The sequence below is a fragment of the Microcaecilia unicolor genome, chromosome 3 (genome assembly GCF_901765095.1).
Source record: "Microcaecilia unicolor chromosome 3, aMicUni1.1, whole genome shotgun sequence".
Taxonomy (NCBI): domain Eukaryota; kingdom Metazoa; phylum Chordata; class Amphibia; order Gymnophiona; family Siphonopidae; genus Microcaecilia; species Microcaecilia unicolor.
In genome coordinates this window covers 58,737,397-58,749,644 of record NC_044033.1, presented here as the reverse complement: position 1 = coordinate 58,749,644, position 12,248 = coordinate 58,737,397, and the positions used below count along the sequence as shown (strand labels likewise).

Below are 12,248 nucleotides of genomic sequence, written 5' to 3'. Positions count from 1 at the left end.
GAGGAGGGTAGCTAGCCAGGGGGGAGAGGGCATGGTTGCTGGACATGGGGTGAGAGCAGGGCAGAGAAGAGGGTTGCTGGACATGGGGGGAGGAGGCCAAGGGAAAGAAGAGGGTTGCTGGATATGAGGGGGAGGATCGGTGCACGGGGTGATGCCAGGGGAGAGAGGAGGGCTGCTGGACATTGGGGGGGAGGGAAGGGTTGGTGGAGGGGGGGTGGCCAAGGGAAAGAGGAGGGTTGCTGGATATAAGGGGGAGGATCGGTGGACAGGGTGAGGCCAGGGGAGAGAGGAGGGCTGCTGGACATGGGGGGGAGGGCAGGGTTGGTGGAGGGGGGGAGGCCAAGGGAAAGAGGAGGGTTGCTGGATATGAGGGGGAGGATCGGTGGACAGGGTGAGACCAGGGGAGAGAGGAGGGCTGCTGGACATGGGGGGGGAGGGCAGGGTTGGTGGAGGGGGGGAGGCCAAGGGAAAGAGGAGGGTTGCTGGATATGAGGGGGAGGATCGGTGGACGGGGTGAGGCCAGGGGAGAAAGGAGGGCTGCTGGACATGGGGAGGGGGAGGGCAGGGGAGAGAGGATGATTGCTGGACAGGGGGGGGAGGCCAGGGGGATACAGGACGGCTGCTGGACATGGGGGGGGAGGGCAGGGGAGAGAGCAGGGTTGCTGGACATGGGTCGGGGGAGGGGAGGGCAAGGGAGAGAGGAGGTTTGCTGCACATGGATGGATGGAGGTGAGAATTATTACATTTTGCAAAACACAAATCTCGCCCGTTTTAACGGGCTTAACGGCTAGTCTCTAAGGAAAGACATCTGACAGCATGAGCGCATATCGGTTCCAGAGTACACATGAGCACTAGAACACATTGATACAGTCTGTCATCAAGAACTTTTATCATTTCCCCCCCTTCCCCCCTCTTTGATCAGTGTCAAACAGTTCTATTGATGGAGGGCAATTGTGAGCTACAAAGAGCCTCCATGCGACAGAAAGAAAAAATATCCTGTGAGTCCATCCAGTACTAACTAGAAGATAGCACCATCAACCTTCATACTATCTTGTACCTTTCTTCTAGTCTATCCCCTTTCCCCTAACCTACCCCTGGATCACTACCCAAATTCTCTTCTCCACCCCCCTGCCGCTGTGGTGTTATTGCTGTGCGGCACTAACATGTATACACTGATTATGCACACAAATGGTTATGTTATATTATGCATTGCTTCTGCATATACCTGAGCAGTTCAATGTGGTTTACAGTATCGAGGCTGAACAAAGAAAAGTCAGGAATTACATATTGCACAGTATTTAAAATTGCTTAATTAAGACAAAAATATTTGTCAAATAACCAAGTTTATAGAGTTTTTCGAAATGTCAAATGGTTAGGATTTGTGCGAATTCCCAAGAGTAGAGAATTCCAAGATACCACCGATTCGATAATAAAGGGAAGTATTAAATATGGACCTATATTTCAATTGTCTAACCAAGAGAAAATGCAAAAGCATTATTACAAATTCTATAAAAAGAATTAATATGAAGTACACTAGGCGAATCACAAGGATAAAAGGATTCTAAGCCATTTAAGATCTCATGAATAAGAGTACAAAGGTTAAACTGGGCTCTGGGATTACACTGAAGGTTTTGGTCTACAGCATAGGAATCGTTCAGAAAGTTCTGCAATACGTTAACCCGAGTCCCTGAGGAAATGATTGAAACCCATGGTGTCGGGCGTCACCAGGGTAAAATTTAGCGGATTGTGTACTTTGTGGACTAGACGGACTGAGTATTGTGCTGCAAGATAAAGTAGAAGAAAAAGAAAAAAAGAACAAAGAAAAATTTGATGAATAGCAACGTTTTAAGATAAGTCACGATTTTTTCTTTTGTGAGCACGTTTATTTTGACCACTTTAGTGTTTGGTCATAGCACTTATTCTCACAAGTAAGAGAGAGCCCGATGATAGATGTGCTAGGCCACCAGGCAAAAGACCGGTAAAAAACCGATGATATTGCCTTGATAGTGGTTTTGTCTGAGGGCTCTCTTTCAAATAATTTATAAGTATTATAACGGGTATAAAAGTTTGTACGATAAGTGCTATTAGCCTATTTATCAGCAATTATGAACTTTGGCTTATTGTAAGTTTGAGTGTCATTTATACCAAGGATAATTGGGAGGTTTTGTGTATATCCAATATTATATGACTTTTCTATTCCACAATAACCAGAAATAGTTCTATGCGGATCACAGAATCAAGAAAACTGGAAAAATTATCTGGGAATTACGGAACAATTTACCCATTAATCGATAATTAAAAAACATTAGCTAAATAAGTGTGTCTTGAGTCTCTTGCGAAAGATTAGATAATTAGATAAGACATGAATCTGTAGTGGTAAAGAATTCCACGCAGCAGCAGCTTGATAATACAAGGAAGAATCAAACATTTTAAATATTGTAACTGTTTAGGTGATGGAAAGTCCTACTCTTTGCTGCATTAGAAAGAAGAACCACCCAGTCAACTAGATATGATGGAGCAACACCATAATCTGAAAAACCAAAGCGCAGAGTTTAAATTGTTCTCTGGCCTGCACAGGCAGCCAGTGGCAAAAAGTTCCAGAGTTTAACTGTACGTTGAGTGAAAAAATATTTCCTATTCATTGTAATGCCATTTGGAGGGGCATAATCGAACGGTGCCAGCCAAATAGATGGCCGGCCATATTCGGGGGCGGAGCCAACTGTATTTTGGAAATACGATTGGGGCCGGCTAAATCGATCGCCGGGTTTAGAGGAGATGGCTGGCTTCGTTTTTCAGCCATAATGGAAACTGGGCCCGGCCATCTCAAACCCGGCGAAATGCAACTCATTTGGTCATGGGAGGAGCCAGCATTTGTAGTGCACTGACCCCCCTCACATGCCAGGACACCAGCTGGGCACCCTAAGGGGCACTTCTAGAAATTAAAAAAAAAAAAAAGCTCCCAGGTGCATAGCTCCCTTACCTTAGGTACTGAGCCCCCCATATCCCCGCCAAACCCCACTCCCCACAACTCTACACCATTACCATAGCCCTAAGGGGTGAAGGGGGGCACCTACATGTGGGTACAGTGGGTTTTGGGGTTTTTTGGAGGGCTCAACATTAACCACCACAAGTGGAACAGGTGGGGGGGGATGGGCCTGGGTCCACCTACCTGAAGTGCACTGCACCCACTAAATACTGCTCCAGGGACCTGCATACTGCTGTCAGGGAGCTGGGTATGACCATACAGGCTGGCAAAAAACTTTCTTTTTAAAATTTTTTTGGGGTGGGAGGGTGTTGGTGACCACTGGGGGAGTAAGGGGAGGTCATCCCCGTTTCCCTCCGGTGGTCATCTGGTCAATTGGGGCACTTTTTTGTGACTTGGACCTAAAAATAAATGGACCAAGTGCAGCCAGCGAAATGCTCGTCTGAGCTGGCCATCTTTTTTCCATTAGGGGGTGAAGCCGGCTATCTCGTAACCATGCCCCCACCCCACTCCCGTCCCACCTTCTGTACCTTCCCTTGAAGGTTGGCCAGCTCCGCGATGAAAAGCAGTTGGGGCCGGCTAAAATCGGCTTTCGATTATACTGATTTGGCCGGGATAAGGAGATTGCCGGCCATCTCCCGATTTGTGTCGGAAGATGGCCGGCAATTTCTTTCGAAAATAAGCTCATTAGGGGCCCTTTTTACAGAGCAGCGGTAAGCCCAATGCAGCCTACTGCTCGCTACTCTGGGACTACCGCTGGCTCTACGTGGCTGATGGTGGTAGTTCCTGGTCAAGTGCATGCCGTTTTTTGGGAAAAACGTCCAAGAAATGGTTAGCCTGGCAGTAATTGGACATCGCCGTGCACTGCCCGGTTACTGCTGAGTTACCGCGTGAGCCCTTAGTGCCACCTCAGTGGGTGGCGGTAAGGGCTCCCTGACGCATGGCTGTGTGGTAAGAGTTGTCTTAACGCATGGCCATTTTGTTTTTTGTGCTTTTCACCTGCTGCGGTAAAAAGGGCCCTGGTGCATGGAAAGAACGGCCCCCTCTGCTATTGCAGGGCCCTTTTTTCCTGCAACTTGGTAAAAGGACCCCATACTGATGAATGTCTGTCTATATGCGTGTAACTGCCAAAATTCTACAAATAGCCACTTAGCTTTCGTAACGCTGCTGGAAATGCGCACAGGAGCATTTCCCTGCGATCACTGAAATTTGTACGAGCTGCGAATATTATGTTTATAAAATAGCCCCAAAATAGATGCCTACATAGCCTCCTACCCAGGAGCGTAGCCAAATAACGGATTTGGGGTGGGCCTAGGCAAGAAGTGGGTGGGCACCAAGTGTTCTCTCCCCCTCCCCCCCGGCACCACCACCACCAGCAAAAAAATATCTCAGCTGGTGGTGCCGGTATTGTGGAGATTAGTGTTTTTGTTACCATCAGGGAGAAGTCTTCAGCTGGCGGAGCTTGGGATCCCCACCAGCTACCTCTAAACTTGTGCTATTGTTGGGTGGGCCTGAGCCCTAAGTGGGTGGGCCCAGGCCCACCCAGGCCCACCTGTGGCTATGCCAATCCTACCTAATCAAACTGTTATAAAATTAAATTACTTCTGACTCTATAGTTGATGCCAGCAGTTTTCAAGACTATTTCACATGTAGGCATTGAGAGCATTATTTAACTTTTTTTTTTTTGCTGCAGATAATTGCCTTTGATGAACTAAGGACGGAATTCAAGAACCCGATTGATCAATGCAATCCAGCTCATGCAGTAAGTTAGATTCATGGTGTAAATGTCAATCACCCTTGCCCTTGATTTCAGGGTTAAATCACAAGTTGCTTCATACTGATCAAATTGCGTGTAGTTATCTGTCCGCTTCCGCATACTAAACAGTAAGATGGATGGACAACAATGTTTATTGGAAAACCTAACGTGAGTTTGTAGTGCCTTGTGAATATATCTCAACCCTGCATTCATCTGTAACAGGAAACACATGCATGAAAGACCGCTTTACTACAGAAACTGGAGCTTTATAACTCTGTGATGTTTTTAAAGAGATAGATATGACTGTACTAAACTCTCAATGGAATCTGTAGAAAAACTGCTGTAATATTCCTTCATATGTTCTTGATTCATTATAAAACAGTTCCACGGATCTATCTTGCAGCACTTTCTTATCTGTTACCCTTATAGCAAGATGATCCAAGATGGCCATTCAATTGCAGGCCACACCACATTGGAGCTCTGTGGTCCTACTACCTTCACCTCCTATGGGATCACTCCCTGGCAAGCCGATGACTCCCGGGATGCCCTCACGATGCCCTGCCAGTCGGGGTATTGAGGTGGAGTGGATCAGAGGCCCAGTGCACCAGCGGACGGTGGCTTTGGTCCAGGGCAGTGACCTTGGGGATTTGTGGGGCCACCACAGCAGCAGAGATGGGGTAGATCAGCGGCTCGGAGGCTGCCAAGGCATTGGGATCTTGCCAGGTACTGTTTTGGCATCTTGCCAGGCACTTGTGACCTGGATTGGCCACTGCTGGAAACAGGATTCTGGGCTTGATGGACCTTTGGTCTGACCCAGTATGGCAACACTTATGTATTTATGGATGACGTTCCCTGCCCTGGGTTGGGATGCAGGGCAGGAACCCGAGAGCCTGGTCTGTGCACCACAGAGCACCGGAGATGCCCGAGGGGAGTCTGTGAGAGGCACATTTATGGAGGCCCTCACCGACAGCCAGATTCATGTGGGGGCGCACACTGGCACCTGAGCCACCAGAACTCGAGAAGTGACCCCGTGTGACGACTCACCCATAGTGTGATAGGAGGTCTGATCGACATCAGGAGATACAGCGAGCAACCCATAGCCCATGGAGGGAGCCATCGCTGAGATATCTTGACCGGAGGCACTCCTGGACAGAACTCACTACGGCAGAATGATATGGACGAGAGTGGCGTGTCCACCGGTGCCTCAGTGAGGCTGAGCAGCCACCTAGCCCAGAACAGACACCATTGCATGCCCCCGTTCCAGCAAGCACTGAATTGCTGAGGATTCATTCACTGCGAACCAGGCACCTGCAGTATCCTCCCATGTGCAATCTGATGGGGGAGAGAGCCGGCCAGTCGCAGAGAGTAAGATCTCCATAGCCGGCAACAGTGACACCGACGCAGAGCCACCTGGAAATTGGAGGTGGCAAGAATAACACCAGTACCTTGAACTGCAAACACTCTCAACCCTTGTGTCCTAGCACTGCAGAGTCTAAGACATGCCGACAGGTTTGAATGCAGGTCAAACACTAATAACTTTCTGGCCAATTTGTAAGTTATTTTCACTAGTTATGAAAGACCTGTACAAGTCAATACCTACATTATGCTTTGGAAAATATAGAATTTAAAACTTTACATCACCTGTATTGTGCTTTGGAAAGCATAGAATTTAAAACTTCTGTTGAAACTTTCAGTCTTGACAGTACCTCATGGCAATTCTCCTTCAATTGCTGCAGTTCCTATATTGTCCATAACCTGTTAGCTTATTTTTTTCCCTTCATTTTGTTCATTGCTGCATTTACTATATTGTATTACCTGCTAGTTCAAAAGGTACTAGCAATCTGTTACAGCATTATCCAAGTTACACTTCATGTGACTCTTAACTCACTCTCTGCAGCCACTCACACTTAAACACCCTCCTCCCCAGTCCCGTCCCGTCCAATCTTAACCAATACATTTAGGAATCATCAGGCTATTGACCCTTCTACACTGTCCTCCAGTGTTTCAAATCTCTTCTCTACCACTATGTTATCCAAGTCTGTCAATGAGGCTGTCTCTTCCTATAATACTATTCTCTCCTCTGCTCTGGATACTCTCGCTCCTCCCATTCCCCGTTCTGTAAAACAAACCAAACCCCAGCCTTGGCTGACTTCTACAATCCGCTACCTACATTCCTGAGCCCGCTCTGCCAAACGCCTTTGACTGAAATCCTGTGCCCATGCTGACTTCATACATTTCAAATTCTTGCTGACCTCCTTCCAGTCTGCTCTTTTACTTGCCAAACAGGACTATTACATCCAGTTGACAAATTCTCTTGGCTCAAACCCCCGATGTCTCTCTGCCACACTGAACTCTCTCCTCAAAGTACCTTCACCTCCAACTCCCCCTTCACTTTCCCCCCAGACTCTGGCTGAGTACTTTCATGATAAGGTTCACAAGATTAAACTTGAATTCTCAACCAGGTCACCTCCACCTCTCCTTCCCTTAGTCCATTCTCTCAACCCTCCTGCCTCCTTTTCTTCCTTTTCTGAAATCACTAAAGAGGAAACTACACATCTTATTTCCTCCCCAAAACTAACTACCTGTTCCTCTGATCCTATTCCCACCCATCTACTTCACTATCTCTCCTACTGTCATCCCTTTTATCTGTCATATCCTCAATCTTTCACTTTCCACTGCGACTGTTCCTGATGCCTTCAAACATGCCATAGTCACACCACTCCTTAAAATACCTTCATTGGATCCTACCTGTCCTTCCAATTATCGCCCCATCTCCCTCCTCCCTTTCCTATCCAAGATACTTGAACGTGCTGTTCACCGCCATTGCCTTGACTTTCTTTCATCTCAAGCTATTCTTGATCCACTTCAATCTGGCTTTCGCCCCCTTCAGCTGAAACAGTGCTTGCTAAAGTCTCCAATGATCTGTTCCTGGCCAGATCCAAAGGTCTCTATTCTATCCTCATCCTTCTCAATCTAACTGCTGCTTTTGACACTGTTGATCACAGCCTACTCCTAGATACACTGTCCTCACTTGGATTTCAGGGCTCTGTTCTTTCCTGGTTTTCTTCTTATCTCTCCCAGCGTACCTTTAGTGTATACTCTAGTGGATCTTCCTCTACTTCTATCCCACTGTCAGTTGGTGTACCTCAGGGATCTGTCCTGAGACCTCTTCTTTTCTCCATCTATACTTCTTCTCTTGGTACTCTGATCTCATTCCATGGTTTCAGTGTAATCTTTACGCTGATGACTCCCAGATCTACCTCTCCACACCAGAACTCTCAGCCGAAATCCAGGCCAAAGTATCAGCCTGCCTGTCTGACATTGCTGCCTGGATGTCTCAGCGCCATCTGAAACTAAACATGACCAAGACTGAACTTCTTATCTTTCCCCCTAAACCAACCTCTCCTCCTTCCCCATTCTCTGTTTCTGTGGATAACACTCTCATCCTTCCTGTCTCATCAGCTTGTAACCTTGGGGTCATCTTCAACTCCTCCCTCTCCTTCTCCGTAATATTCAGCAGACTCTAAAACCTGTCGTTTCTTTCTCTATAATATCAGCAAAATTCGCCCTTTCCTTTCTGAGCACACTACCAGAACCCTCATCCACACTTTTATCACCTCTCGCTTAGACTATTGCAACTTGCTTCTCACAGGTCTCCCACTTAGCCATCTCTCTCCTCTTCAATTTGTTCAAAATTCTGCTGCACGACTAATATTCCGCCAGTGTCATTATGCTCATATTAGCCCTCTCCTCAAGTCACTTCACTGGCTCCCTATCCGTTTCCACATACAGTTCAATAGAAATCAAATTTGATTTCTATTGATAACCTTTAAGAGTGGACTAACACGGCTACCACACCTCTCCACATACAGTTCAAACTCCTCTTATTGACCTATAAGTGCATTACTCTGCAAGCTCCTCAGTACCTCTCCATTCTCATCTCTCCCTACATTCCTCCCCGGGAACGCCGTTCACTGGGGTAAATCTCTCTTATCTGCACCTTCTCACTCCACTGTTAACTGAAGACTCCGTTCCTTTTATCTTGCTGCCCACTATGCCTGGAATAGACTTCCTGAGCCAGTACGTCAAGCTCCATCTCTGGCCGTCTTCAAATCTAAGCTTAAAAGCCCCACCTCTTGATGCTGCTTTAACTCCTTATCCCTTATTCACTTGTTCAGAACCCTTATTTTATCCATCCTCATTTTACTATTCCTTATCTCTTGTTTGTCCGTTTGTCTCCTAATTAGATTGTAAGCTCTGTCGAGCAGGGACTGTCTCTTCATGTACAGCAGCTGCGTACGTCTGGTAGCGTTATAGAATGATAAGTAGTAGTATTTCCAGGGGACTCAACACCACTATGAAGACCGAACTAGGCCCTGCTGTGACAGAAAAGTTCAAGTTTTAAAACTATAGGGAAAAAGGTTTTACCGTGTTTCCCCGAAAATAAGACACTGTCTTATATTAATTTTTGCCCCCAAAAATGCGCTAGGTCTTATTTTCAGGGGCTCTGTCTTATTTTTCGGGGAGGAAACATCGGGGTTGGATCGGGGGTTGGCCCGCCTGCCCGCCCTCCATCGCTCCCGGAACTAACCTTAACGCCTCCTTTCACCTTCGCAGCAGCAGGGCAGGCCACTCTTTCCTGCCATGTCCACCCCGCCTGACGTAACGCCGCGAGGGCGGCAGGCACGGAAGGAAGGAGAGGTCTGCACTGCTGCTTGCGAAGGTGAAAGGAGGCGTTTAAGGTTAGTTCCAGGAGCGACCCAGAGGGTGGGTGGAGGGGGGGCCCAGCGATCTCGGGTAGGGGGGCGGTCCGGGGGCGGCCTTGCTTTCAAACAAAATTTGCTAGGTCTTACTTTCGGGGGAGGCCTTATATCTACCAATTCAGGAAAACCTCTACTAGGTCATATTTTCGGGGGATGTCTACTTTCGGGGAAACAGGGTATACTATGAAAACTAAGCTGTGCTGCAAAACTAAAGTTAAAACTCTATACTGGGGTCCCTGTGACTATCAGCTCTGTATTCCTTATTTGAACTGACTCTTCATTTCCTCTGTACCAAAGGTATAACTAACATTCTTTTGCTGGAGTCGGTCACTGAACCATATGTGACCCATTGAGCAAGAAGGTACCAAAAGTTCGCTTACAAATAACAGATAAAGGCTGTAAAAGTTTGGAGGGGTAATTTGTTATGTGTGCTATGGGGTCAGTAGCAATATTTTTTCAGAACTTTAATGTTTTTCATGTTCTATAGCCTAAAAACTGCAAGTAGCGCGTGGGTTTGTCATGCACTCCAGCCACTTTCTAGCGTGGCTGAAAAAATGGCCACAGTCAGGGTTTTTTAAAATGGCCACCATGTGCAAATTTTCCCATTAGCACATGGCCATTACCGCTGGGAGCCCCTTACCCTGGTTAGGAGGCAGTAAGGGCTCCCATGCTACTCCTGTGCTAATCGAATAGCGTTGTAGTAATATGCCTACGCTACCCGATTAGCGGGGGCACACCTACTCTCTGCCCCCAGACATACCCTCCATGCTGGAAAATAAAACATATTTCCAGTGCGGGATTAGTGCGCGCTAACAGAACACTACTGAGGAAAGAGGAACCCCGAATTATAGCTATGTCATGCAAGGTTCCACGTTAGGAGTCACAGATCAAGAAAGGGATCTAGGTGTCGTCGTCGATGATACGTTGAAACCTTCTGCTCAGTGTGCTGCTGCGGCTAAGAAAGCAAATAGAATGTTAGGTATTATTAGGAAAGGAATGGAAAACAAAAATGAGGATGTTATATTATAATGCCTTTGTATCGCTCCATAGTGCGACCGTACCTCGACTATTGTGTTCAATTCTGGTCGCCGCATCTCAAAAAAGATATAGTGGAATTAGAAAAGGTGCAGATAAGGGCGATGAAAATGATAAAGGGGATGGGATGACTTCCCTATGAGGAAAGGCTAAAGCGGCTAGGGCTCTTCAGCTTGGAGAGAAAGGCGGCTGAGGGGAGATATGATAGAGGTCTATAAAATAATGAGTGGAGTTGAACGGATAGATGTGAAGCGTCTGTTCACGCTTTCCAAAAACTACTAGGACTAGGGGGCATGTGATGAAGCTACAATGTAGTAAATTTTAAAACGAATCGGAGAAAATGTTCTTCACTCAACGTGTAATTAAACTCTGGAATTTGTTGCCAGAGAACTGTGGTAAAGGCGGTTTAGCTTAGCGGAGTTTAAAAAGGTTTGGACGGCTTCCTAAAGGAAAAGTCCATAGACTGTTATTAAGTGGACTTGGGGAAAAATCCACTATTTCTGGGACAAGCAATTATAAAATGTTATGTAACATTTTTGGGATCTTGCCGGGTATCTGTGACCTGGATTGACCACTGTTGGAAGCAGGATGCTGGGTTCGATGGACTATTGGTCTTTCCCAGTATGGCAATACTTATGTACTATTCCTCAGCATTTCCCAAGGTAGTACTCTTTTACCACGTGGTAGGCCTGTGCCAGGCCTACCATGCCTTACTAAAAGGGTCCATACCTGCGGCTGAAATTTTGCAGGATATGCAATTGATTCCCCTCTGTCATGTGGTATGTGGTCATATACCCCATGTTTTGTATCTTTTTGCTTAGTGGGTCATGTATTCTTTGAGTAAATATTCCATTCATCTACTAAAGATTAAACAGCTGATTATTCAAAACGTTTGCTGCTCGGATTTCATTGTTCCCAACAACTGGGCCAGGTTTTTCCCCTAAAAGATTTTATTGCTACCTCATCTCTATTCTTATTTTGCCATTATCAAGGCACCTAATTAAATACTGATCACATCACGGCAGTGCTATTGCTCCATTTTAAAATACTGATTCAAACAAATAATTCTGGCACAAAAAACGTAATCTAAAATGTTAGAGCCACTTTCTGTAACAATAACTTTTTACATTTTAATTGTAAAATCAACAAAGCTTCTATTAATCATTCCAACTCTCCCTAGCCAGTTGTGTGGGGACCATATAAAACAATTGCATAATTGGAATAAATATAATCAGACTCATAGGCGCCAACATCTGGGGTGCTCGAGCACCCCCAATATTTCACCACCGGAAGTTCCCCTTCGTTCCTCCTCCTCCCTCCCTTCGAGTTCCAGGCCCCCTTCCTCCAAAATTTTAAGTCATCATCTTACCTCGTCGGGGGTTACGGCGGCAGCAGTGGTGAAAAGCGTGCAGGCTCGACGCTTAGTTCAGTCTTCCTTTCTCCTCTCTCAGCTCTGGTCCAGAGCTGAAAGCCGAGAGAAGGGAAGACTGAACTAAGCGCTGAGCTGCATGCTTTTCACCGCTGCTGCCGCCATAACCCCGACGAGGTAAGATGACTTAAAATTCGGAGGGAGGGGGCCTGGAACTCGAAGGGAGGAGGGAGTAGGGGAGCCTTGGAACTTGGGAGGGAGGGAGGAGGAGGGACCCTGAACTTGGAGGGAGGGGGGATGACCCTGGAACTCGGAAGGAGCAGGGGGGATGACCTGGAACTC

General features: G+C 46.7%; 1 protein-coding gene across 2 annotated transcripts in view; it reads left to right on the top strand.

Annotated features, from left to right (window-relative positions):
• The window catches only part of CNIH3 (cornichon family AMPA receptor auxiliary protein 3), a 111,801-nt gene that overhangs the window by 16,164 nt on the left and 83,389 nt on the right, over nucleotides 1-12,248 (top strand). For both annotated transcript variants that reach the window (XR_003941251.1, XM_030194639.1), the window contains exon 2: nucleotides 4,677-4,745. Coding sequence is in view for 1 of the 2 variants with exons in the window: in XM_030194639.1 (XP_030050499.1) it covers nucleotides 4,677-4,745 (69 nt within the window). In the remaining variant the exon portion in view is untranslated. Of the gene's footprint in view, nucleotides 1-4,676; nucleotides 4,746-12,248 lie in introns of those variants that run through there.